Source organism: Zootoca vivipara, chromosome 4 (assembly GCF_963506605.1).
Source record: "Zootoca vivipara chromosome 4, rZooViv1.1, whole genome shotgun sequence".
NCBI lineage: Eukaryota > Metazoa > Chordata > Lepidosauria > Squamata > Lacertidae > Zootoca > Zootoca vivipara.
In genome coordinates, this window is record NC_083279.1 from 20,317,205 (window position 1) to 20,345,204 (window position 28,000).

Genomic DNA, 28,000 nt, shown 5'->3' on the forward strand with positions numbered 1-28,000 from the left:
TAACTGTATAACCCCCCATTTTGTGGTTCTGAAGGATGAAATTGAGAAATGGAATACGGTGCACTCATCCTTTGTAACAAGCCTTGCTGCTACACTCCAAGCTGCTAGGACCCCTGGCTGTTACACTCTCCAATTTTAGGCCCTTGCACATCATTTTCATGCTTTTATTCCAAATCAAACGACATTAGTGAGCAACACCACCCTCTGCTAAATGTCTAGCATCAAAGGCCCCTTTTCACAAAGCCGGCATTTTATTTCTTTTCTAAGGAGTGGGTGAATCAATCTCCTTCTCTCAAAATCTTGGCCATTTCTTCAAGGTTGTTGCAGGAAAGATGCAGCATTTGGAAATGGAGCTTCCACAAAGCAAACAAGGTCCCAACTTAAAAAGAAAGGAGGTGGGGGGAAAGCAAATGACCTTAAGAGGTTTCTGTTTATTTAAATCTTTGTGAAAGAAGTGGTTCTAACTTCTTATGGTGGGATATTGAGGGCTTTAACAGAAATAAGAAGTGGTTGAAATCATTAGCACAACAAAGCAAACTATAAGCTTGGAGATAAAAGTCCCTGGGGGAAAAGTCCTCTGAAAATAAATGGGACTTGATAGATTTCCATATCATTTATAACTTCCCTTAATTACACTTGGAAGACTTGCCAGTAAAACTGGAAAATTGGCAGCCTATATCCATTATAGTAATTTTGCCGACCATGGAAAGCAGCTGGCTTTACTGGATTTTATTTCCCATCACTCACAATTAATCATCAGCTGGATATGTCTGAAACTCTTCAGAACGTAGCAATACTGTGTGACATTTGGGCCTCCTTAAAATGCTAAAATCTGCTGAGTAAATGGGCCGAGCTTTCTTTTCCTTCAAGCAAACTCATTTCGGTGCAAGGCAGGCTGCTTGCTTAATGACTGCCACTTTGATAATCGGATGCGAATGTGAACCTTGACCCGGTGTCAAAGGAGAGGACGCAGCAAGCTGGGTGAAAGATATGAGACTCAGATCTGCAAACTTTACACCAATTAGACAGAGTGGAGAAATACATCAGTGCCGATTGGGTTTATCAGAAAGACTTGCAGGACTTGTGACTGTTTTGTAAGCCTAACATTGAAGACATCCTGTCACAATCATTAAGTCTTTAGCAGATGATTCACAAAAGTCTTAAGGGAGTGGACTGGACCCACAAAGATCTCTTCTTAGGCCCTGCCCTCAGATTGGAGCTCTCTTTATTGTACCTCTGAATATAAACAGGTGAACAATTAATATTCCTTTTACTCTCTTTTGCATAGTGAAAATAGATTTAAGTTTCTCCATTTTGCCAAGGAGTCCTGACATCACATTCATTAGTACGTTTCCTATAACTTTCGAGACTGTACAAGTTCTAGTTTGTTATCTAAACAGATGGTTACCACCAACTCCAATTTTTGTTCTCTAATTCCTATTTTTCTTTAAACAGGTAGATAAACAGATGAAATAATTTTGAAATGGAAATCTTGAGAATTCTGATACAGGAAGCCATTGTATACTTGGTGTGTTACACTTTGTTTTTGGAATGAAATGCAGTTTCGTTCCTAGTCAATGAACAATGAAATTAAATATTATTTATTTTCATATTAATTTTAATCCCAGCAGTTTCAATTTTCTTTCTTTTGAAAAGCCATTTTAATGAACCTCTGCATTTTGTTTTGTTTTTAGAGAATTTAAGGATGAAATTGATTACAATGGCCTCAGATGAGTAAGAATTCTGTGGATTTTATTTGATTTCCCCCTGCCCCCATTTGAGGTCACCACTGAAGCCATGATTAAAGTATAAAGAGAATTTTAAATAATAACTATTTTTGATTACTGCAAACTGTCCTGTACAGTGTGATTTTTCTGCTTTTTTCCAGGTCAGTATCTTTAGAAGTGTAGAAAAGTTATTGAATTTTTTAAAAAGCCTAACTTAATCCTTAAATGAGGAAAGAGGATATTTTAGAGATCTCGAAGATATTCATTTTCCGGCTTAAATAATACAGGCAGGCAAAAAGATACACACAATTATGCAGTGAAAGAAACTGAACAAAGCCCAAGAGAATGAATGAAAGAGGAAAGGGAGATATATTGGCGACTAATTTTAGGATTTGCTGTTTTGCAACACAGTGGGGGAGGAGACATTAAGGATTGACATAAAGAACAATTATTAAAGTGGGTGCTTAAGTGACACTTTCTCATAAAGCCGTTTTAAATAAATTGGCTATTATTAGACATAATGCCACAGTATTTAAACACTGAGTACCTATGGAAATAAAGGTTTTCACCTAAGACAGAGAACTAGCATAAGTTACTTTACTTGTAAGGGTTTGTTGGGTAAGTTTTCGCTAAAGAATACTATTCCCAGTTACCTTTGGAGAGTACATGTTTGGACAGAGAAGGGGTACATAGGAAACGAAGTTAGAGGTTCATAGGAGGAACCCATCAGACAACCCTCTGTATCTGTATTTTTAAAAAATGTGGGGTTGTTTAATCTTTAGGAAATTGTTGCTGTGGGTGGGGGCAGGTTGAATATATGTTTTTTAACAGGCCCAGAAAATTATGTTGTTGGCCCCTTTATATGTAAAATGTATTCTGTTTGCATCAAGCATGCACACTGTTTGTAGTTTAGAACATGCTGCTGATAGGTAGATTTGAAGCACTTAACATAGATGGTTTAGAATTTGGCAACTGGAGGCTTTTCTCACTTAGGAAACCTTCACCAATGATGAGATAAATCAAACACATCTTGCAAAGCCCACTTCTAGAGCAGGGAATATTTCTGAGAGTGGGAGGCAAAGGGAAACCTCTGACAGCAAAGGCTGGGAAGGATGTAAGATGGATAGGGAGATCCCCTTGGCCCAGTGTTTTGAAGCTTTCAGAGAACTTAGGGGAACTCCTGAGCTTTCTGACAGTTCTCTGAGAAAGTTTGGGAACAGTAGGCCTACTCCAAATAAGTGAAAGGGCAGTATTTGCACATTAATGGAATTTTTATGCCAGGATGCTTCTCTTGTTCATCAGTTAACCTAGTACCACTAATGCTATGTGCACAAGTCATGTATCAGTGCAGTGTTAAGCCTGATATGACACATTCGCTCTAATGTACTTGCACATATCTCGTTTTGTAGCTGAGGATGCAAATAAACTACTCAAATCTTAGCTCCCTTTTGTAATGGAGGAAATTCATTCAGTGAGAAATATTTCTGTTGATTCTTTCCTGTGATTGATCCTGACATGTTTTTGTCATCTGAGGTGTGTGGCATACCCTTAAGGGGAAAAAAGTACCTATGTTACCATAGGAGATGGGAACATTGACATGCTTTCATATTGTACCTTAACATTCTGGGTTAAGTCAACATGTTGAATGGAACTATTCTATGGTCTCTCCTTTTTGCACGACAAAATTTGTACTCAACATTGTCCTATCCATTTAGGACTGTCTCTCATAACATGCCATTAACTTCTTTATGCAGCACATAGTGATGGCCGCCAACTTGGATGGCTTTTATTATTGGACAACAGCCACTAGTGGAATCACAGGTTTGTGAAGACTGCTGTTGTGTTCATGTTCATCTTGCCAGCTTCCCACAGGCACCTACCGGTAGACCTGTGAGAACAGGATGCTGAACTAGATAGGTCATTGGCCTGATCCAGCAAGTTCCTCTTAGGTTCTTATGAAGACAAGGAGGCGAAAAGTGTGTGGCGCTTCCTATTTAATGTATATGTGATGGAAAAACTCTGGTGGTGTGTGTGTGTGTACCTATCACATGTGACAGTAGAGCTGACTGAGGAGGCCAGGGGCAGCATGAGATTAACTGCAGTTTTATTTGGGGTTTGAGATGTGGGCTAAGATGTGCAGCCAAAAGCTGCACAAAGAAAATGGGCTTTGAGGAATGAGTTTCAGCCATCAGTATTCTGTGAGGGTGCCAAGACATAAGGGAAAACAAGGGAGGATGTAAAATAGGAGACTTGAGTAGTTGAGGGTGCTGGAATTGGGATGTGGCAAGGGTCACAGGCATGAATATATAGGAAGTGTGTGTGGAAGTCTGTTATATGTGAAGAGGCTACTGCTCTCTTACAGTGTCCCAGTTTGGTCCCAACGCTGAGGGTGGTTCATTCCAGGTCAACAAAGAAGCAATGTGATTCAGTCTATTGTTCTCTTGCTGATGTGGAACAAGCACTTTTGAGCAACAGCCTTGAGAAATAAGCTGTATTCCTTTATATAACTTTACATCTTACTTTTAAATAAAATTTCAGTGTGTGTTTTCCATTGGAAGGCTGTGGATTGTGGCTCCTCTTTGCACTGTTTATTTAATGTACACGCAGTGCAATGCATGGATTGCCAGTGTGGCACCTTTGCCCACAGAAAGATCTTTCCTGGTGCCCACAGGGTCCCATTCCCTTGCTAAGATTAGGCTTAAAAGAAGCCTTCTTTAGCCTATAGAAGCTCATTTTTTCAAACCTAATCAGGCCTGGGTGTTACCCCATGGGGAGTGAAGAGCTACCACACACATGTGATGCCCACCACAGTCTCTCTCTTTTCAAGCAATCAATCAGATTTTGTTTGACCATCAGTCAGAAACAAACATTTATCCATACAAAAATTAAAACATCTAAGGAACTTAAAACCTACAATAAGAAGTAGGCTATACATTTAGACCCATGTCAATGCTGCAGTCTGTGACTGTAGTCCTAACAAGCTTGTTGACTGCTGATGTAATTGATGCTTATTACATGGAGGTGGTAATGTATGTACCTGTAGGTGTCAAGACAGGATGAAAGAAATGAGGATCTATTGGAGGGGCAACATAGAACAAGTACTTGAGCACTTAGCAGATGTTTTATAGGAGATATGAAGTCTGATGGTGATAAGAATTAGTGTGACAAATACACTTATGCATGCAGTAGATTGGTTCAACTTTTGTTATTTAATATGGTGTTTGCAGTGACAAAATTGCATATGTGGGTAGTATAATCTTGAAAGTTAGTATTAGTTCATGTAACTAGTATTTCAGACCATGTATATAGGAAGAATCTCAAACTGCTCCCAATGCTGGTTTGGAAATAGTACCGTATAGTCTCTAGTGGAAATGATCTTTCATTGTGGGCTCTGAAGCATGTAGTTAATTTCAGATATGAAAGTAAGGAAAGTCACACTTAAATTGTGATGTTTGAAGGGGAAATGACCCAAGGAAACAGAGAGCTACTTCATGAAATGCAAACTGGCTAGATTATTTGGTTGTAAGTTGCTCTAAGTCAGCGTTTCTCAACCGCTGTTCTGCGGCACACCAGACGCTGGCTGGTGTGCGGCGACGAGAAGGGCGATTTGCATTGTCACGTGCCTGGCGGCCGCCAATAAACACCACTAACCCGCCGGAAAGCAATATTTGGCAAGTGTTTCTTACAGTCATAATTATAATATAGGGCGGCACAGAGTTAAATTTTTTAACTTTTTTAATGGTGGTGTGCCTCGTGATTTTTTTCACGGAACAAGTGTGCCGTGGCCCAAAAAAGGTTGAGAAACACTGCTCTAAGTTGCCTTGGGCAAGATAAAGTGACTAACAAATGTAATAAATAATAATTATTATCCAACGTCCTGTAAAGCTGCGTATTTTTCCAGAAGTAGCTTGCCTTATTGGCATAGGATGTGCTTATCTCACACGATCAACTTTTTGGGCTTAAAAAAATAATCCATGGAGGTACACAATGAATTCACTTGTTACCTTGAGCATGTGAACAGTTTGTTAAGAGTTCAACTAGGCAGATACAGAAAGTGAGAGTGCCACTCTGAATGAATATGAGACTGGGTGGTGGTATTTTGATTCCATAAGACTTGCATCTGGTCTGCAAATGTCTGCTTTTCTTAATAACGAAGAGAGACAAGGAATTACACAGGGCACTAAAGCTCTTTGAGGACTAGTAATCCAAGCGAGTGCTTCTCTTGCTTTGGAAATTTCACCAGGCCTTGTGCATGCAATTGCTGATCCTTTCTTTACTAGGACTAAAACGTGTATTTTGTTTTGCTTTGCTTTGACTTGTAAGCTGAGATTCTTGGGAAGGTGAATTCTCTAGCCAGCCTCAAAAAATGAATATTTTCCGTGTTTGCAGTTTTCTGTACTGCATGCACAGCCTTGATGAGTCAGAATCCATATTCTTTATACAGTAGAATTAGATGATGGTTAAAGCCTCTTCAAGAATTGAATATCTGTAGGATCTGAACACAAGTTTCTATCAGACCAGAGTACATCATATGGTGCATATCAGCATTAGAGTCTGAAGTTGACTTAAGAAAGGATCTACACATGGGATAAGAATTGTCTTTTTTTCTTTGTTTAAAGATGTTTCTGTGTTAATTTTCCTGTTGACTTTAAGGATATAATAACGTTAGCATTTTAATGTCTTTTTTTTTTACTTTTACCAGGTTGCAGAAGGTCAGGAGGTCTGTGTGATTGAAGCTATGAAAATGCAGAACAGTTTGGTTGCTGCTAAAACTGGCAAGGTATGTCCAGTCAGACTACTAGATGTTTTATGTCACTTGTCCAGTTGAGCACAAGCTTTATTTTTGAAAATAGATGTTATTATTGGCATCAGTCTTACTGTGTGGTGATACACAGACTTTGAATTCACAAATGTTCAGAATGTTTTGTTTTGGCTGCAGCCTTTCTGTTCAGATTTGGCCTAGGCTACAATCCAAGAGAGTTACAGTAGATGCACTTAGAGTCAAGTGTGCTTGTTGCTGGATTGTGGCCCTAGAATTCAGAATCCGTGCCTTTGTAATTTCACTAATTATTCAGCTATGCAGACCCAAAACATGTTGTGCACAAATAGACTTTAGGACTACAATGCAGAGCATATGGCCCAAACTTTACACACAAGCAGTACTTCTTTTTAAAACAAACAGTTCACTGCCTCTTCAACGTGCCAAGCTTTTCAAAGTGCTTCATCCTAGTGGGTATGTGGAGGTAGTCACAAGGTTCTTTAGGTTGCTATGATATTGCAGAATACTTAGGAGGTGTGATATCTGCTTCTGCTTTTTCAAATTACCAGGCACAGTGCAAGTCCCATTTTTAAGCCCTATTGAGGCATTCAATGTCTATGTGTAATCAGGATTCTAAATAACACAAGGAGCCTCCCTAAGTACAGGAGGCAGCCCACTTCTGTGCTTGATTCTCCAACTCATGGAGGGGTGAAAAAAAGCAGATGAGGATGTGCCAGAAGGAGTAGGGCTTGGCAGTGTGCCCCTGCTGTTCCTCACATGACTGTGATTGCGCATAGACACTGAATACTCAGACAGGGCAATACTAATGTAAATATTAATGTCAGACACATTTGTGTGTCTGCACAGATAACTGGAAACAATTGTAGTTACAGTTAAGCAGGCGTTCCCCAAACTGCGGCCCTCCAGATGTTTCGGCCTACAACTCCCATGATCCCTAGCTAACAGGACCAGTGGTCAGGGATGATGGGAATTGTAGTCCAAAAAATCTGGAGGGCCGAAGTTTGGGGATGCCTGCAGTTAAGCAACCTTTTAAAAAAATCAATGGAATTAATGTGTTAGTGGTTCTTGTTTACAGAACCTTTGTGAAAATACATTATTTGGTACAAAACAGTTCCTGGTAGGCAATTTATAAGTGGCCTGGGTTTGTTTTTGCTAGTGTGTGTATTATGGCTGGGCGATACCAGCTTTTCAACATGGTGGTGTATCGCCAATAAAACCTCATGGTTTGGTGATATACCGTGATGTTGAAAAAACAAGCTGCATTGGCCTCTGCCCACGAGGCACTGGTGAAACTGCCCCAGCTCTCGCTATGAGAGCTGAGGTGGTTTCAACCAGGCGCTTGTGGGCTGGAATAACGTAGCTTGTTGTGCAGCTCAGCTGGGGATCAGGAAGGCTCCCCCTCCCCAACTGAGACAGCCCTGGTGTGAGCAGGCAGAGCGTTGGGGCTCCTTTAAGTGCTTGCTGTGGGGAGCAGCACCCACACTTCCCTCAGCTGCAGTTTCATGGAGCTGCCAGCGTGGGGCTAGATGCTCCTTTAACTTGGCTGAGGCAAGGGAAACTGCACATTCCAGCAGTTTAAAGATGCAGAGAGAAGAACACGCTGCATCAGCGCCTCACCGATACAGCCTGTTTCTCCCTCTGTGCCGTATGAGGGCAGAGTTTGGACGGTGACTTCACTCAGCGGTATATTGCTGGTGAAACCACCTCCGCTCCTGAGTCCCTTTCTAGCAGCACCTGCTGGAGGAAGGCACTCTTGACTCCCTCCAGCAGATGGACTCAGTGGCGGTCTGCTCCTCATATTGGTCCTGGGCAGGCCTAGTGTGTATTTGAATTTTAGAGCCCATTTACAGGTTTGGGGGGGGGGGCACCAATCAACCCTCTTGTGCTCCAAAACTGCATAGTTTGTAGATTGGCACAAGCACCAAAGGTGATTTACAATAAAAATGCTAAATAACTGCAGCAATGAAAAGCAACAAACAAAACCAGCATCAAGCACAGCGCTATTTTAAAATAGTGTAAAAATTGTCTGATATTAACCAAAATCACCTTTAAAAATCCAGTTGTTAAAGCACACACAGAGAAACAAACTTCTCAAGTGTTTTTGGATAGAATGGAAGCACAATTAAAAACTTGGGTAATGTGTTTGATTATGTTCCAGGCCATGCTTTTTAGATTTCTGTTTCATGTTTTATAAGGTCTTTAAAATGGAAATCTACCACTTATTTTCTTTGCACAGCCAACTGCAATTAAAAAAAGATCCTTGGCCTTGTTTTCAGAATCAAATTGATTTTTTCTTCCTTTGTGCTACAGGTGAAAGCTGTACACTGCAAAGCTGGTGAAACAGTCGGGGAAGGAGATGAGCTTGTGGAACTGGAATGAAACTATTTATTTCATATGTTGCCACAAGTGGACTGGCACCTTCTATGTTCCTCCACAAATTCAAATGAACATTAAGGTAGCAAGCGAATTATGTAAACTAAAACAATGCTATGGTATTTTTTAAAACTATCTTAAACAAGTGGCAAGGGTCCATATCGGGCATCGGCAACATGCCCACGGAGGCCATTTAACCAGCCCACGCGCTGTGCTAAATCGGTGCGGCGCAGGGACTCACTGAGTGGTGCTGGAAATGGCACCTGCGCAGATTCCAGAAACTGCGTCTGTGCATGCCCAGATGCCAAAAATCGCTTCTGCGCAGGCGCAATTTCCAGCTTCTGGGCATGCGCAGAAGTGATTTCTGGTGCCGCAGACATGCGCAGACGCGATTTCTGGCATCGCACTGCACATGTCCTGCCCATGGCTGGAAAACCTTGCCAACCCCTAGTCCATATGGTTTACCTTGCCGAGACTAAACTTAAAATTGCCTCTGGATCTCATATATCACTCCTTTTTTAAATATCTGTACATATGGGATTTGTAATTCTCTTCTGCAGTTCTACTGCTATCAAACAAATTAATAAAAGCATTTTTGCATATAAACTGTGTCATTTAAAGCCTTCACAACTTTGGAACTTTAACCTAAAACTGGGTCTCCACATGTAACAACAGAAATAACTTTTTACTGACTCCCCTACCTGTATACCATTTTCATAAAAATAAGCAAAGGGTGAGTTTTAATTGGCCAACAGGCATGGGGGAACCCTCTAGCTCATGGGCTAAACTAAACCTGACAATGATCCTGACAGTATATATGACCTCAGCCATGGGGCAGGAAAAGATATGACTGCAAAGGAACAATCAAGAGTCTAAAGGAAGTTCCCAATTCTTCCTTGGCAAGTGTACTTTTATTCAGTACCTTTTAAATCTGGTGTCACGGGGATTGGTTTTACTCAGGAGCCTCCAACTGGGAATTCCTGAGTGCAGCTACTCCCTACTGAAAGCAGGGCTGGAAGCTCATCATGAGAACAAACAGACCATAGCCCAAACTATGGCCCGGGGGCCAGATGCGGCCCGTGAGGCTCATTTATGCAGCCCACTTCCAGGTCAGAAAAGCGCCAGAAATAGCTTGTGCGTCATTTCCGGCACACTTCTGGGTCGGAGGAGGCCCGTGCGCATGTACACAAGCTATTTCCGCCGCTTTTCTGACCGGAAGTGTGCCAGAAATAGCGTGCCCACGGGCACGTGCTTCCGCATGCCCCACCGCACGATTGGTGCTGTGGGCACCGGCCCGAAGCCGGGTAAGTTTGGGAACCCCTGCCCTAGCCTAATCCTGTTTATCACCCCACACCAGGTGCATGCACTATCATAACTCTTGTGACTATAATAGTGTCCCACACTATTTATAGTGTCCCACAAATGTTTTAAGTAAATCATATTAAGCAGTTTAAGTAATACAAATGTACACAATTTTCAAAATATCTATTACAAATTTTATCATTTACAAAGATTAATTAACTGAATTTTGTCAAAAATTATACCGCTATCACTCTACAATTAAAACAATCTGCTATCACCTTATTTTTACTTGGAAGCCTAGCAAAAGCAAAAGAATGAATGGATTGTATAAGAGAGAAAGCTGGAACAAAGACATGAACATAAGTGAGCTATTGTATGTGTACAACCTTAAATAGTAGGATAATTAATACAATAGTAGAAGGAGTAGCATTGTGTGTCTAATTAATATCAGGAACTGCTCCGCCCTTCAGTTGTACAGCAAGGTCACATTGGGTACTTAAGAAATTCAAGAATATAACCAACCTTAAAAACTGCTTTCTTGGTATTTTCTTGAGAATCTGCCTTCTTCCCTTCTTGTATATTTCAAAATTCTGAGCTATAAATGAAAAGAGGTTTATCCTATTCAGTAGTCCGTGGTCATTTATGGAGCTGAAACAGGCAGGAGGAGAATGTAAATATACTAAAACCTAATGAATAGAAACTATTATGTCCAGAAAGGTGGACAAATAAATGAAGAAGCAGAGGGCTCCACATCACTTGGACTTCACTTTGTGAGTCAATATTCTCTTAGTTCCTTCCCCCAATTCCTGAACCATAACTTTCTCTGAGCTCTTAAGGCCCATTTGACAAGTCTGGCTCCTAGCAGCACTATAATGTCAACCCATTTCAATTCATGGATTTCGTAGTCATGCTAGTGATATACTGCCTGCAGGATCAGAGGTAACATGCCTCTAATATCACTTGCTGGGAACAGCAGCAGGAGAGGTACATGGTCTTTCTGATCTGCTTGTAGGTCTCACATAGGCATCTGGCTGGTGTGTGTGAGAAAAAGGATGCTGGACTAAGGAGGCCTTTTGTCTCATCCAGCAGGGCTGTTCTTAAGTTTTTAACTTGCTGTTCCAGAGCAATACCACTCCAGAACAACGCCACATATCATGAGAGCCTGATGCTCTTATCATTTTTGCCCACCACTGCCCACTTAGAGCACCTGAAAGCCAGAGGACTCAACTTTGAGGGCATCAGCAAAGAGAATTCCCTTAGTGAACTCATTTGTCTCACAGTGCTTGATTAATGGATCTCTTACAAGGGCCATTTCCTTGCTTATGTGAAGGTTGTACAGTAATGCAAAAAGTTTGCTGCAAGCTGGAGGTTCTTTATCCTCCAGTACAGTACATTGCTAAAAATACTGCATTATTTTATTTTTGCTTTGCAAAACAGCATCCCCCCCAACCTCTTGATCAAGTTTTAATCAGAGAACTACAGAATTAAAGACATACCATCCATGTATCTTGCATGATGACTACGCAAGTTTAGTCTGAAAACCTGACTAGACCCTAAAATATTGGCTTGAAGGCAACTACATTATGGTCTGAAACATTAGTGCTTACTTTCTGTAAAAATACTAGAGATTGTACTCAACTTCTTGATAATATGTCCATATCAGCTTTTACCTTCCAGTTTCAAACTCTGCTTTCCCTTAGTACATATGGAAGCCCGTGTTTCCCAAAGGAATCATAGTTGTCATAGTAAGGGAGATGTATCCACTCTGGCTGGTAAGTGGTGGTGCTATACACATAGCATTCCAGGATGCTGTTAACAGCTGGTGCCCCTTCAGGTGGACTACTTCCATCTTCCTGCTCAACTACTTCAATTCTCACTGGGGTACGCTGATACATGTCTGGACAATTTTCAAACTCATCAAGGAATTGCAGCATCTGGTCATTGACAGCATAAATCTCTCCAGTGACACGGTGTCCCGTTCCTGGGATATTAAGCAAATAAGGAATGTTGTATTTCCCGGCAATCACTAGGGGGTATTTCTCCACTGTGAGCCCCTTGCCCTGGAATCTGGCTGTCCCGTTAGCACCATTTATCATGTATGGGTAGTTGGGCTGGCTTTTCTTAAGTGTCCCGTAGACAAAGACATGAACCATTCTTCTGACGAAAGGAACTGAAATAAACAAAAATAAGCCTTGATACATTATCACACTTTGCGGAAACATTGTTCTTTAAAAGCTTGTTATTACAGCAATATTTAGCAAATACGGTTGCTTAAAAACAATCCAAGGAATACAAGCTGGCTATTTTTCTAACTCCAGTTATAATTACAATACAAGTGTCAAAAGAAAATGTAGCCTTATCAGCTAGTAAGGGTCCTTTTAAGTTGCACCCAGGCAAGGACAAAAGATAGTCAAAACGACACCGGGGTTGAGTTCTTCCAGAGAAAGAATTTTATTTCTTATTAATAAGAGACTCAAGGTGGCTAGTTCCACGACATGAGTAAAGCAACACAAATTGCAAAGCTCTCTTATACCCTTCTTTTGGGCTCTTTCCCCCTCCTCTGTAAATGTGTGCACGCAAGGGGGTCACACACGCAAGGGGGTCACACACGCAAGGGGGTCACTAGTACACGTCCTGTGCGTAAACACATGCTGGCTTAGGCAGGGGTAACATAAACAGGGCTATAGGGGACAATGGTGATTTACGCATCTTCCCCCCCTTCACATCATCTATGCGTATTGTCAATTACTGTCAAATTCATATCTCTGGGTGTAGACTCTAAACACATGCTGGCTCAACAAAGCCTTTTAGCCTTCAGTTTACGCGTCAAACTAGCAGCCTTGAGTAAGCAGCAGCCTTGAGTAAGACTACGCATCAGACATAGCCAGCCATCATCCAGCCTTGAGCTGGGCATCCTGTTCCTTTTGCTTTGCACTTTGACACACTTTGGTGCAGAGACACAGAGGCACTGAAAGCATTCTGGGGGGGAAAGCATCCCAGGAATATGGGGCTAAGCCACACAGTCAGAATTATACAATGCAGGCAATGCAAACTTATAGGATCCGATTTGGCTCAATAATACAATTAGCAAATCACTCCTCCACAGAAGAAAGCAAAGGTCATAACAAAAATAAGAAACGGTTGCTTGTTGTTCGACAGCGAGCACTCTAGTTATCAGTTCACACTGTCCAATTCCTTCATGTAAGAGTGTATGCGGTCACAAGATTTAGTATGAACAGGACCATCTAATCTAAGTAACCATTTTCAGGATCCCATTGTTTTCAGCATGTATGTACAACCCAACTCTTTCTGCAAGTGAGCATTATGTGGTTGGTTTGGTTACTGTATATGAATTCCACTTGACATACGCATTACCAAAAGTTATGACAGGCCTTCATGTACCGTACATGATATACCATTATGTACAGTACCTGCCCAGCAATCTATGTATTATATATGTTTTAGAAACAATTTATTTTTTAAAAAAGGTCAATTTTTAAATAAAGTCTATGAATGAACAATAATTCTAAAACACAATTATTACAATCCCTGTGAATGCAAAGGTGGTATGTTATTTAAACAATGCTACCTCCTTGGGTCCAACAGATATTAAAACAAATTCACAGGAGGGATGTATGCAAGTTTGGAATATTCAGCAAAATACTGGACCAGCTCTGGAAACCCATAAGCCACCAAAGAATTGGGTGTGAAATGCACCACTTTTGAAAGGAGAAAAGGATACAAAGTCAGTCACTTAAATATTACTCCCAAAAACCTCTTCCGCCGTTGGGGTTAGTGCATTAAATTCTTATTATTTCTATTTATAGACCACTTACAGTCTGAAATACACACACACACACACACACTTTCATTGCCCTTAGTTCCATGCTATACCAAGAAGTAGAACAGCCTCCACAATGCCAACCAGGACACTCAGGGGCGACAGTGTCAAGAGCTCTACACACACTCTGGGAAGGTCAGCCTTTTGTCAATTCCAACCTTCAGGTCAGTAGCATCAATTTCACCATATAAGGGGGGCTAGGTTTTTATACCCCAACCCAGCTAGGAGCTGAAGCAAGAGGCTGTAAGATGCCTCATTCCAAGAGCAGCCATTTTCTCTGCTCTTGGTCAGACAAGCCCCTAATTCTTACTCCAGCTTTAAAGCAGAGGTTGAATTTCAGCTTCCTCAAAAGTCAAATTTGCAAGGCTTACACAATGGTCACTGCTCATATCCTGCCAAAGACCTAGTCATCATTGCATTACACAATTTCAAAAAATGTTTGATGTTTCTCACCAGGAGATGTCTGTCACAGATTGTGACTCTAGCTTTTGGCATGAGTGTGGCACTAGTGTTTTGCAATACACCTGGCTGACTATTTTGATGTTCTATTTTGGGAACAGCTTTCCCAGTGTAGGGCAAAAGAGCCTCCAATTTACTAAAGTAATGAAAAGGTTTCCATTTTATTCCTTGGCTACTGTTCAAAGTATTCTGCCTCCCAGATGAACCTTTCTCCCTCCCTTCATGATGTTTCTGTTCAACTAAAGCCCAGAACATCTGATGCTTTCCCAAATTTTGCTATCAGTCATGAACTGCTAGGAGAGACAGTCTCACCCCCTCCCCAACACAGCAGTTTGGGCTTTAATTGCCAGATGCAGAAAATCTTCAGAAGGTGAGCAGGACACCTGGCCCTCACTTTAGACAGAGGGTCATTATGAGGCGTATTAATTTTTTCCCCATTCTTTCATAACAGTTCATTTATTTATGAAGGGAGAATGTAGTGTATATTTTTCTGAATAAAAAGCAGAGGCACATTTAATTATTGTGGCTCAAGAGGTTTACTTTCAGAGATTGTTAAGATTAAGAGAGCCAGGGTGATAGAATAGACACTGTGCTTCCAGTCGTCATTTCGTGTGGAATGGCCATGCTCCATTCACTCCCTAATTACAGGGCATTCACAAAATACTATCTGAGAAGACATCCAATTATTGTGTTCCTGTATTTTCCCTGCAATTTTTCTGTCTTCTTGGACAGTCTTTTCTCATGCCCACCCCCTCAAATTTCAGAAGAACAGAAGGGTTGCTCATCCTTCCCAGGTGCAGATGTCTTTAGTACTATTCTTGTTAAAAGGGTGTGGCTTTGATGTGGGCCATGACCCATCAGGAAAGTGAACCTATCGCCACTTAGCACATACTATAACATTTGTGATGGGTGTCACTTAATGACCCAATTTGGATTCCCCCTCAGTCAATTGAGGAAAAGCATGATTATAACACCATAATGCTATCATGCTCTAATTATGGTGTTGTAACATCATAAATATCTCACTTTTATCTAATAAAAAAGGGAAAAGAATTTTGCCATAATTAAAAGGTCAATTAAAAAAGTTAGAATGGGCTCATAAAACAGTAACTCCCACAAGAGTTAGCAGTGAATATGTGCTGAGCGGCATGTGGCCCAACCCACAGCAATGATGTCACACCCACTGGCGTGGAAACAGCATAGATGTAGAAACAAAAAAGTGCACTACTCCCAACAGTGTGCAAAATCAATTAAAATTCAATTGAAACATCATAAACAGAAGACCTGGCTAACACAAGGAGCTCAGCTGTCTGGAAGCAACCTAAGACTAAAAAATTAAGAAGACTTCTCCAAAGGTACGTCCTGCTTTCCTTACCTTTTTAAGATTTCTCAGAGAGTGTCTACAAGCATGTAGACAGGGGTGATCCAGTAGGCATTATATACTTGTGAAACCTGCATACCCTCCAACATTTCTCCAATGAAAATAGAGATGTCCTATTTCTTAATAATAATCATAATCATAATATTCCAACATATATAACATTTTTTAAAAAATTCCTATACAGGGCTGTCTTCAGATGTCTTCTAAAGGTTGTATAATTACTTATCTCCTTGGGTTGGGGGTCACATAACTCCCTACCTTCCAACATTTATGTTATGGAAAGAGGGACATCCTAAGGAAAAGGAGGACACTCCAGGATCAAATCTGAAACCAGGATGGCTTCTGTAAATCTGGGACTGTCCCTGGAAAATGGGGACACTTGGAGGGTCTGAACCTGCAGAGTCCCAGCAACTGCCTTTGCCAGGGAGTATGTAGACCTCACAAAAGCCTTTAACAATTCATTTCACAAGCCATTCTCTCTTGACACACAATCTGGAAATGACCAGTGTAGCACCTATAAACATAACCCTAGCAGTCCCTGGTTCCCTTCCATTCTCCCTAGTAGAGTCAGTGTGGACTCATGATCAGAGTTTTAATCTATTCTATAGCTAGGGAGGCATATTCAAATTCTCCATTAGCTAACCAAGGGAATTTTGGGCCAGTCACTGGCTCTAGCCTAGCCCACTTCACAGGTTGTTGGGAGGATAGCAAGGGGAAGAAGAGTACCATATAGACTGCCTTCAGCTTCCTGGAGGAATAGAGAATAGAGCAGGCATCCCCAAACTGCGGCCCTCCAGATGTTTTGGCCTGCAACTCCCATGATCCCTAGCTAACAGGACCAGTGGTTGGGGAAGATGGGAATTGTAGTCCAAAACATCTGGAGGGCTGAAGTTTGGGGGTGCCTGGAATAGAGAGTAAAATAAGGTTGGCAGGGAAAATTTCTCATACACTCGGGAAATTGACAGCGTTCCTGTGAAACTCTTTACACACTCAAAAGCATTGCTGAAAAATTCCCAGAGAAAATTAAGCTTACTGGTCAAAGGGCTGTCATTTAAGAAAATACATCCCCTTTGACCACCAGGACTTAACATTGTTCTAATACACCTCAGTTCTGTAGAAATGAATACTATTTTACAAAAACACAAGGCTCTTCTCTCAAAACTACGGTGCTGTCTTTCCAAAATGCCACCCTGTGTTGCCCTGATATTTCATCCACTTTCAGCATTGTATGTTTACCCTTCATGACATCAAATGGGTTAAGAGGCTACAGCTTGTTCTCCTGCAAAGGAAAGAACATTAACATTGGGTTGCTCCAGTTCCTCTTTGGGAGAAAAAAATCATTATCTTTCAAATTGTGTTTTGAATAACAAACACAGACCCTTTAGGAAGAAACTTGTCCCAGTGGGAATTGAGAAAGGATCAGAGTTAAGCACTGAAACATGCAATTAATTCCCATTAGGGGATTAGGGCACTCATGTTCACTTTGAATCAGAAAAAGTGAATTGTGAATTAAATTGTTCACAACCAAGAGGTTACTTGTCAGAGTTAATAAGTTAAAATATAAAAAGGGGAAATGAAAATGCACATTAAAATCTCCATAGTAAGTATAGCATCTGCCCACAAAAGATATGCTTCATTTACATTAAGCAATTTCTTTACTGTGCATATGAAGCTATACTTTTTGTGAGGGGAAGGATAAGTTTCTTAAAGGAAGAGTTTTCATGACTGAAATCGGAAAGAGTTCCTCGTATCTGCAAAGGTTCTGCTAAACATTCTGTGCTCTTATTTTGTTATTTTGTTCTATGTCTTGGATTCTATTCTTATTTGTCTCTTGTAGGTCAGTGTTAAAGTCTGTCGCAAAAGCATGGCAAAATTGGATTGGCATTCCTTCATATATACAACAAACAAGTTCCACTTTGCACAGTAGCCCATCGCCTTTGCCAACTTTATGTTAAATGTCACTTTCATTGCCTGGCTCTTTGCCACAGCCTTTACAACCAGGCACCTAATGCGAAACGCTTTCCAATTTTTAACCAATTCCATCCATGCTGCAACTAACATGAAACATATATAAAGGGCTTACGCAGGCTCTTTTTGTTCTTTCCATCCCAAATATATAGGAGCATCATCAATGGGCATAATGTCACCTCCTGTTTGTTTGTTTGTTTATTTATTTATTTACACCTCTACAGATCATATCACAGTAGGTCAGGAGTTTCAGACAATCTCAGCACATATAGAGATGAGAACCTCTCTGACCATATTTTCTCCACCAGTTACAACCAGTGTTAGAAACCTATCACCAAATGGCACCTTAAACCTAGGTTAAGGTTGCCACAATGGAATGTCCAGACGCCTGTTTTGTTTTGTTTTTGCAGTGAAATCTGTTTTTATTTTATTTTTTGTTGATAGCAAACAACGAAGGGATGTAACAAAAAAAAACTGGTAAGTGCAATAATGTCATAAAAACTAACACTCTTTTACACGTAAGGAAAAAAGGTAAATGACCCCTGGACAATTAAGTCCAGTCAAATGTGACTACGGGGTGCGGCACTCATCTCGCTTCAGTTCGAGGGAGTTGGCATTTGTCCATAGACAGCTTTCCGGGTCATGCAGTCAGCATGACTAAACCGCTTCTGGCACAACGGGACACTGTGACGAATGCCAGAGCACACAGAAACACTGCTTATCTTCCCGCCACCGCAACACCTATTTATCTACTTGCAATGGTATGCTTTCGAACTGCTAGGTTGGCAACAGCTGGGACAAAGCAATGGAAGCTCATCCCGTTGCGTGGATTTGAACCGCCAACCTTTCAATCAGCAAGTTTAGACCACAGCGCCACCCGTGTCCCTCTTCTACACGAACCCTGTGTCCACACCCAGATTGTCAATTTATCGCACCCCAACCTACTTTTAACATTCACTTCCTCCTCTTAGAATATCTTCCCTCTCTATTCCTAGATCATTATTACTTTTGGAGCTGCTGGGATATCCGTCCAACCCAAAACCTACTGCATGGCCATGGGATGGACGGCAGTTCAGATACCCACTGGTGATCCCCAATCCAGTTCGAGAAAAGCTGTGCAGGGAACATAAAAACTTGCTAACTGTTTTGTGCTATTTTAGGTGGTCCTAACAACAGTGCAGCTTTTTGGATTTTTTTGCTAATGGCTATGCAAATATTTCATATGCTATTCAAAAGTAACACTGATTTCAAAAGAAATCAGACTAACCTTGAAACCTTCATTTTCTGCAGTATAAAACAACCCTTTCACCACCATTCAAAGGTTATTTAGCCACCTTGTGGCAAAAATAAAGAATAGTATTTAATACTGAGTTTCATATGATGAGCTGTCAAAAAACAAAACAACTCCCCACCCCCCAACATCAGGCTTCATAACGGCTGAAATAAAATGTGCTTTTCCTTGTAATCAAAGATCGAACGTTTATGTTCCAACACTTCACCAATTTTGCCTAGAGAGAAATCAGGCTTTATAATGTACAATATCCTCCAGGACAAAACAACCTATTCAAAAAGATACTGTCATGAAATATTCATAGTGCAGTCATTAAAGTTTAATATCCTGGGAAAATGAGTGAAATCTGTATGTCCTCTCTTCAAGCGATTTCTTTTAACTACGACTGACAGCCTATCCAATTGTTGGTACAGCTGATTTGCTTAGGACTATGTTTTAAAAAGGGGATGCAAAAAATGACAGAACGTAAAGGCATATTGTGCGACTTGAGAACACCCTTGGAAAACACAACAAGGATTCCCCAGCCAGGCCAACTGTACATTTCAGACTGTACATTTATTTTAACTAACTAGTTCAATTGTTAATTTCTATTAGTGATTTCTTTTTGGAGGGGCTGGCTAAAAAATACATGTAAAATGAGAAGTGGTATAGTACCCAAGACCGCATAGTGTGAAGACTGTTTCAGTCTAACCTGTCACAACCTCTTAGGCAGCTTTAAGCAAACCACTACCTTCAAACCCCACCTGCCACAATAAGATGATAATAAAAGCTTATCTACCTTACAGGGTTGTTGTTAAGATTTACATTTGCAGAACTAGTGGGAGTGTAATCCTATGAAGACATATTATCAAGTAAATGTAATGAAAAGTGGGATTTACTTCCATATATTATGATTTTGTTTTAAAAACACTAATTTGAATGCCCTTTGCTTATTTTTGAGTTAGCAGAGGGCCAGGAGTATGATGCAGTATATGTGGAGGAGAATGTCTATATACGGTCCTGTGTATGTGGCAGCGACTCACATACACTGGAGAAAATAAATGGCTGCACTCCACTGGTGGCAGATCCCTGTGTCTTCAAAAAAGTAGGTTCTCTCTCTTTGTTCCAGTTTTGTATATTTATACTGTCCCATAGAGCTGAATATGACTGTAGCTCAGTGGCAGAACATCTGCTTTGCATGTAGAAGGTCCCAGGTACTATTCCTGGCATCTGGCAGGATTGGAAATATACTGTCTGAAACCCTGAAGAACCACTGCCAGCCAGTGTGGACAGTATTGACCTGAATGGACCTGTGGTCTGCCTTGGTTTAAGGTGGATTACTGTGTTCTTATGTTCCTAACTTAAAGAGAGCCACTGACATACCCACCAGCTCTCCATTGCCCAGTTCTGCCTTGGGTTTCCATTTTGTGGCCCTCATGTACAGTACACTCACAACTTATGTGCATTTAACTTGTGCACATTCAGCTTTATGTGCTTGGCATAAAATAAAAGGGGGCAGATGTCCCGGGGGGAGGGGGGGGACTTGCAAAAAATTGAAGCCTTACTGTACAATAAAAGCGGCTGATACAGATGAGCCAGAAAAAGTGGAGTGCAGGGTTCCCCAGACTACGGCCCGGGGACCGGATACGGCCCGCAAGTCTCATTTATCCGGCCCCTGGCAACCCCCGCTACCCGCTCTTATCGGTGCGGCAGCCCACTTCCGGGTTGCTGGAGGACCAGGAATAGCTTGCGAGCATGCAAAAGCATCATTTCTGGTGCACTTCCGGGTCACTGGAGGCCCATGCGCATGTGCACAAGCCATTTCCAGGGGCTCCAGCAACCTGGAAGTGCACTGGAAATAGCGTGTGTGCAGGTGCATGGGCGTGCGCTCCCCCGCCCTTCATGGGATCTGCGCTTCGGGCACCAGCTCGAAGTGCGGTAAGTCTGGGGACCCCTGGTAGAGTGCAAGCCAAGAAAGTGTTTATATGTTGCAAAGACCCTTGTAGAGTGCAGAGTGGCTGTGGCACCCTCTACACAGCATCACACCCCCACACCCCACAGGTGTGCTCACTCAGTAAGCCCAGACCACTCACTGTGCGGAGAGAGATTTTGCCTTAATCTGTCCCCAAATGCAACTCCTTCCTTCTCCCAGAGAAGTGAACGGCAACATTTGCTTAAGGGGAGAGGATTTACCCAGAGACATCCCTGGGGTGGACACTGAACCTGCCTCTGTCTGTCTAGTTAGCACCATCCTGAATTCTGTTCTAGAATACCGAGAACAGATATGGAGATTGGGCCAGGAATTGTGTTAGAAGATGGGCAGGCTTTTTGGGGGGGAGGCTTTCGTTAGGGGCAGAACCTCATATTTGTACAGTATTGCGGTAATTTGTATTGGTTTTGATTGTGGGGACAGCTCCCCCCCCCCCCCCGGCTACACCCATGGATGCCTTCATTTTGGCCTAGTCACATTAAATGTCTCAAAAGGATAGTGTTACATTGTACTCAAAATCATTTGACAAATCATTCCATTTCATGTAGATCCTATGTGCATTATTCTGGTGGTTCCAGACATGTTAATATTTAAAGTTTCGTACAATACAATATAGCATCCTATTTTCCCTTGGCAAAGAAAAAAAAGAAAAAGAAAAGAGTCCTCACTGTTGGCTCAGGGACCAGATATAGTTACACATTAATTCTTCAGAAGTTTTTGAAAACTGTAGGAAACAGGTGAAAAAACAAAATGTCTTGAACTTTAAACCTGAGCTTAGTCTGTTTGAATAAAGTGAGTTTTAAGGTCACTCTTCACTCAGTACTAACTTTCAAGGAGGACCCACATGCCAGAAGAGACTCCTGGGACTGCATCCTGTTGGTTCTTTGATGCTTTCATTTTGTAACTTGCTATTTTCTTTACAGGGCAGACAACGGGCTTCCTGCTTGGGCCGACCTCTCTCCAACCTCACCAAATACCTCAGAACCGTTTATGGCAAAACACCTTTCTTACATTAGCCAGGGAGGCACCAGTGAAAGCCACGGCCCCTTTGAAATCAAGAGGTTAGAGTCTCCTCTCAGCGGTCGTCCACTCCAAAACGATGAAGTTCTGGTTTGTGAAAACAAACAGGATTGCAACTACTGGGGTGATAACACTGGGCAATACCTATAAGACTAGCCTGAATTGTACTTAACAGACTGGTTAACAACCCTTACCCCTGCAACTGTCCAACATTAGATGGCTCATTTGATGCACTGAATCTGAAACAGGATCATTATTTACTTCATTTCTAGCTTGCCTTATGGGTCAAGGAACCCACAAGGAGCTAACAGTATCAAATCATTTCTGAAGACATGCATATCAATAACAGTAAGGTACATTTAAAATGTGCACAAAATCCTAAAGGCAACTTCATTACATCTCCATTATCCCTGAGACCCCATATTTGCACAAAAAATCCCATGCTATGTCCAGTCTTCCAAGAACCAGAAGTGAAATCTATTAGAACAGATACATGTTCCTCCCTAACATGCAACTTGAATATAGGGATTCTGTTGTAAAGAGGACGGTATTTCTGAAGTTCAATTCACCACAAGATTTCTGTTGGTTTTATATCCACTAGTAAGGTCTTTAAATAATATAATCTGGGTTAAATAAAATAATTTGGATTAGAGCACCTGCCTTTTGGGGGACTTCCTCTCAAATCAATGTGAAACACTCTAATCTTTTTACAAATGAGAACATTATCTCAATACTATCAGTGCATCATGTCACATCAAGTACAGAGGCCTTTTCAGTGTCTACCTATCAGCTGTGAATTTCCTTGTAGTTCTCTAGAATCTACACTTCAGCAGTATTCTGATGCCGTGACATACATTTCTGTTGAGACTAGCATTTGATAGCTGGCGGTTAACCTAGAGAGCTTATTTTAAGCAACTATGTTTTATCTCTCTTTCAAAAAATATGCATCTGCATCCAGATGCTGAGATAAGAGTTGGAGAGGGACTCAGCAGAGCTTTAGACAGATAAGCCATGCACTCATGGCTGTGGAAGCAAATACAGTGTTGTTTGTAAAAAGAGTCTTCATTCAAGAGTGTCTTCCTCTGGGCAAAATGCATTCACTGCTAAAGGGCACAGCAGTCATAGCCCTGCAAAATCACCACAAATAATGTATTTAGCTTCATCACTATGTTATGTCCTGTCTCAGTACAGAAAAATTATCAAAACTAAAGTAATGTTTTAAGTTTCTTATTCTGTTTCATGGACTCTTCTATCACAAGCTCACTGCATCAATAATCCTCTGTTTACCAAGCCCAAATACTGGACTTTGCCCAGTGGCAGCTGAAACTCTAGGCTATTTCTTTACTTCCCAACATCCTCTGTAGCTAGTCACCTTAATAATTCTGAATCTCCCATATTTTCCCTTATCTTCATGTCTGGACCTAACAAGATGTTTTTAGCTCAATTTCATCTTTGAAACATAGTTCACATAAATAATGTAATGTTCAGTTAACATTCTACTTCTTCCATGGCTTCCCCATTATGTTTGGCCGACTGCAAGTCTTTGGGATACGTGTCCATCTTGCTCCCACATTTTTGTCCATTGCTTGCTGTGAGATGCAGGAGCAGGTGAAGCCACAACTCCTAAGAAAATAAAATATCATTCTATGTTTTTCCTACCAAATGGATTAAGATGGTACAGTGCCATCTTATAAAACAATTGCTCCCTGTTATCACAACTTCTTATTACGACAGAGAGGTTAGTAACAATTACAGGTAATTCATTACTAACTTTTGTTTAAATATGGATGTTCAAGTTTATTTCTTTACGAAACCATATTTTATACTAAACTTTTCCTATATAGTAGAACTTTGCACCATAATCCAGTAGCTACCTTGCAGTACAGTATTTCAGATTTATTCTCAATACCACTAAGCAACTACTTATGCTTGCTTGGAGATAGAAATTTGAGATTATTAAAGGTTTATATGCTTCTTTATACAGTTAGTGTCAAATGTAGAGCAAACTGAATAAAAGCCTTTCTTTTTAATCCACTCACCCTTTGGGGTACAAAGGAATTGCATCTGACACAAGGGTTAGGTTCCTAGGTTTATGAAGTAGGCTTGTTTCAAATGTAAAAATTAACCACAATTTAGGATTCAGCTTACATACTAAGCTGTGGTTAACCTGAAAAGAACACTTCTGATGTTCTTCCTGTGTATGCCAAAGAGAAAGGAAGTGTGTGTGTGTGTGTGTGTGTGTGTGTGTGTGCGTGCGAAGAAGAAGCCTGTGGTTCACTCTCATAACACTAAACAATGATTAGCATTACATCCAAATACAGCCTTTGTGAAGCATATCAGTGTCCAGCAACCATAAAAAGAAGTATGAAAAATCAAACAGACTAGCTACAGAATAAGGACAATATATATAGCCAAACCGTTGAATAAGCTCTCAGCCATCATTGTAATCTTGTTAGACCTGTCAGAGCACATACACTTATTAATATACAGTTGCAACAGCAATGTGATGGGTTGCTGCCAGAAAAAAACTTTAATATCCAAGAATGTGGAAGAACCACAGCTCAGTATTACAGTAACTGCTTGCCAAGCAGAAGGCCACAACTTCAATCCCCAGCATCTCCAAGTAGGACTAGGAAAAACTCCTGTCTGAAACCCTGTCACTAGTATATAGCAACACTGAGCCAGATGGACCAGTCTGACTGGACGTGATACAAGTTCTCATGTTCCTAGCGACATGGCTATGCATGTCACACATCTACACCTTTAAGATAACCTTGCAGTTAGGTTAGTCACTTGCCAAGGACATAACAGGTATTCCTGCTAGACAAGTTGCTTCCAGATGCTCAAGCTGCCTTGTGACATACAGGTACTGTATATAGACTCCATATAAACACACACACACACACACACACACACACTGTCCTTCTCTGCAAGGCTATCCCATTCATTCACAGAAATTCTGTATTTAAAAAACTCAAAAGAGCAGGGAGTAATGGGTGCAAGAAGTTTGAAGTACTGCATAGGCGTCTGTGCAGTACAGCCTTGATGATCCCCAAGGAATGCTAAGGGATTAGCAACAGGCACATCAGAATTCTCTAAAAGATATAATACTGTACAGGCAAGATCTTGAGATATGCAGTATTACAATTTGCATGCCAATACATGCCTGAAACCAGATGCATTACCAATGTGGTGCCCTCCAGATGCTGCTGGACTGCAACTGCTATAGTCTCTGACCATCAGCCATGTTGTCTGGGGCTAGGAGCTGTAGGCAAACCATAGGCTTAGGATTTTTGTTAGGGGGGCAGGCCTTTTGTTAGGGGAGGTAGAACCTCAGTTAGCTATGCATTCATATTGCTTTTTATTGATTTAGGGGGACAACTGTCTCTCCCTGTCGTCGTCCCCCGGCTATGCTCTTGAGTCAAACAACTGGAGGATACCACACGGCATTGTGCTGCAAGGCAAGTGGTAACACATCATACTCATCATTTAATTAACTGTCCAGAGCACCCCACTGAGAATGTAGGCTCTGCACCACATATTAGAAAAGGCAAAAGGCCATCTTACTCCACAAATTGGTATCCAATCACCAAAAGACCAAATACTGTACCAGATTCAGTAGTCTGCCACACCTTGGTTTTAAGGTCTGTTAAAAGCTAAACCGAGGAAGAAGGCACAACTAAAGGATTATGATCAAATCCAAACCAGATACAAATATAAAATTTCTGCAATAAATACACAAACAATAGAACACTGCTAGGATCAAAAATGCAAATCTATGGATGTGATTCCCAGGGGAAAGGATTGCAATAATGAAACAATTTTTTTTAAAGACAACTTGAAACAATAAATTCAAGTAAACTCTTTTCCAACTGTAGTTGTGGCTGGCAGTTATACAAAAGACAAAAAACAGTTACTGTTGTGATATAAACCGATCAGGTTCACAGCTGAAAGTGCTTGCTTATGTTACAACTACCTGAGTTGATCTTGAAGTTTGTATTACAAGACTAATGCTGACAAATGGAGCCACAAATATTGTGCTTACTGCAAATGTTCAGTCACTACAACTCCCCAAGCATTCCCCTCTCCCCGTTTCTTGTCAAAATATATAAAAAAGACATTTTAGAAAATAACAGTGCATCCCTACCCACAACTTGGGCATTTGATTCTGAGCCATATTTTTCATTGTCTCTAAGGGCTAATAACTTTTTAAAACAACATATAGAATTAAACTTTGTACAATGTTATGATAGCTTTCTCCTGAAAATACATAGCACTGCAAGTCCCTTTGTGGTGTAGCGATGGCAATTATGGCAAACTATCACAAGTCCTGCCGCCTTTTACGATTTTGGCCTGACTAAAGTGTAAGGTTGGGAAGGAACCTTCCCTTTTGGGTGAGGGTAGGGGTTTGTGTGTATGTGTGTGTATTTGACATTAGGTTCAATGCTCAGTTAATGTTACCTGCTACAAATCTAGCTAGTAAGGCACTTCATGGTCTCCTTAAACCAGGGGTCAGCAACCTTTTTCAGCTGTGGGCCGGTCCACTGTCCCTCAGACCATGTGGTGGGCCAGACTATATTTTGAAAAAAAAAAAATGAACGAATTCCTATGCCTCACAAATAACCCAGAGATGCATTTTAAATAAAAAGACTCATGTAAAAACACGCTGATTCCTGGACCATCTGCAGGCCGGATTAAGGTGGTGATTGGGCCGCATCTGGCTGCTGGGCCTTGGGTTGCCTACTCCTGCCTTAAACTTTCACTGGAGAAAATGAAGCACGTTTTAACTTAACCCCCCCCCCCCCGAAACGCCGCTATATATATAAAAACCCCTTGCAAATAATTCAGTGGTTTTATATACAGTGGTACCTCTGGTTAAGAACTTAATTCGTTCTGGAGGTCCGTTCTTAACCTGAAACTGTTCTTAACCTGATGTACCACTTTAGCTAATGGGGCCTCCTGCTGCCGCCGCGCCATGGGAGCATGATTTCTGTTCTCACCCTGAAGCAAAGTTCTTAACCTGAGACACTATTTCTGGGTTAGCGGAGTTTGTAACCTGAAGCGTTTGTAACCCGAGGTACCACTGCAGTCATAGTCAAAAGCCAAAGTACCTAAAACAGCAGAAAGATAATATCATAGGAAATAGGAAAAAAAATACGTGCGTTAGTCGAAGCGCCCTTGCAGCAGTGAATAAGCGTGCAAAAAGGCCGTGACACGCATCCAATTACATCGCGAATAAGACATTTTTAAAAGGAAACTGTGCATACAAAGCACGTCGATATCGTAACACGGGCGCTTCTAATGCAGTGGAACGTGGGCGGGTGGACCCGCGTCTAAAACTATGGGATCTGCCCTGCGCAGCTGCAAGCCGGTTGAGGCAAACAAGCGACTCTCGTCTACCGTATCTTCTACAACCCTCGAGCGAATCCGACGCTCGTCCTACGACAGGTTCCATGAGGCGCCAACCAATCCGGCTTTCCTCCTCCTCTCACGTGATTCCCCCCCCCCGCACCTCAGCTGGCGCGCGCCGATTTAAATGCCAACGCCTGAAAGAAAATGGTTGGCTAAAAGAGTTAGGCTGGGGAGGGGGAGTGAGAAGAGAGAAATTGCGCCCGCCTTCCTTTCCTCTCTCGAGCCCACCCACGCTCTCCAACATCACATGACCTCGCTTTTAACCAATAGCCTTAAAAAAAAACCCTATAAGCGACCAGCCCGGGTCTCCCACTTATTCCCACGCGCTCGCATGTTTAAAAAAGGCGGCAAGCCATTTGAAGAAAGAAGCTCACCCGCCAGTTTGAACAGCCGTGTTTAGAGCCCGGATCCTAGTGCGCTTGCCAATCACACAAACTTGGTTCGGCCGCTTCCGGAGTGCGCCGTTGTCCTTTTGAA

At 41.5% G+C, this 28,000-nt stretch overlaps 2 protein-coding genes across 7 annotated transcripts in view; one reads left to right on the forward strand and one right to left on the reverse strand.

The window, feature by feature from the left end:
- PCCA (propionyl-CoA carboxylase subunit alpha) overlaps nt 1-9,486 on the forward strand; it is a 233,285-nt gene extending 223,799 nt beyond the window's left edge. The window contains exons 23-24 of the mRNA XM_035114547.2: nt 6,430-6,507; nt 8,818-9,486. Of these exons, the coding sequence (XP_034970438.1) occupies nt 6,430-6,507; nt 8,818-8,886 (147 nt within the window). The 3' untranslated portion in view covers nt 8,887-9,486. The remainder of the gene's footprint in view (nt 1-6,429; nt 6,508-8,817) is intronic.
- GGACT (gamma-glutamylamine cyclotransferase) lies at nt 132-27,998 on the reverse strand. 6 transcript variants are annotated; one of them, XR_009557430.1, is made up of 3 exons: nt 11,853-26,898; nt 10,705-10,777; nt 132-6,222 (listed from the first exon to the last, which is right to left on the reverse strand). XR_009557430.1 is itself a non-coding variant. In XM_035114551.2 (2 exons), exon 2 carries the CDS (start codon nt 12,333-12,335, stop codon nt 11,862-11,864), a length of 474 nt encoding a protein of 157 aa, XP_034970442.1. In that variant the 5' UTR covers nt 12,336-12,352; nt 27,898-27,998; the 3' UTR covers nt 9,547-11,861. The 6 variants fall into 6 exon arrangements, 4 of the variants coding, with proteins under 4 accessions (XP_034970442.1, XP_034970443.1, XP_060129347.1 ...); XR_004692553.2 differs by having other exon boundaries at nt 10,705-26,897; XM_035114551.2 differs by lacking the exon at nt 132-6,222 and adding an exon at nt 27,898-27,998 and having other exon boundaries at nt 9,547-12,352.
- Nucleotides 27,999-28,000: the final 2 nt, after the last annotated feature.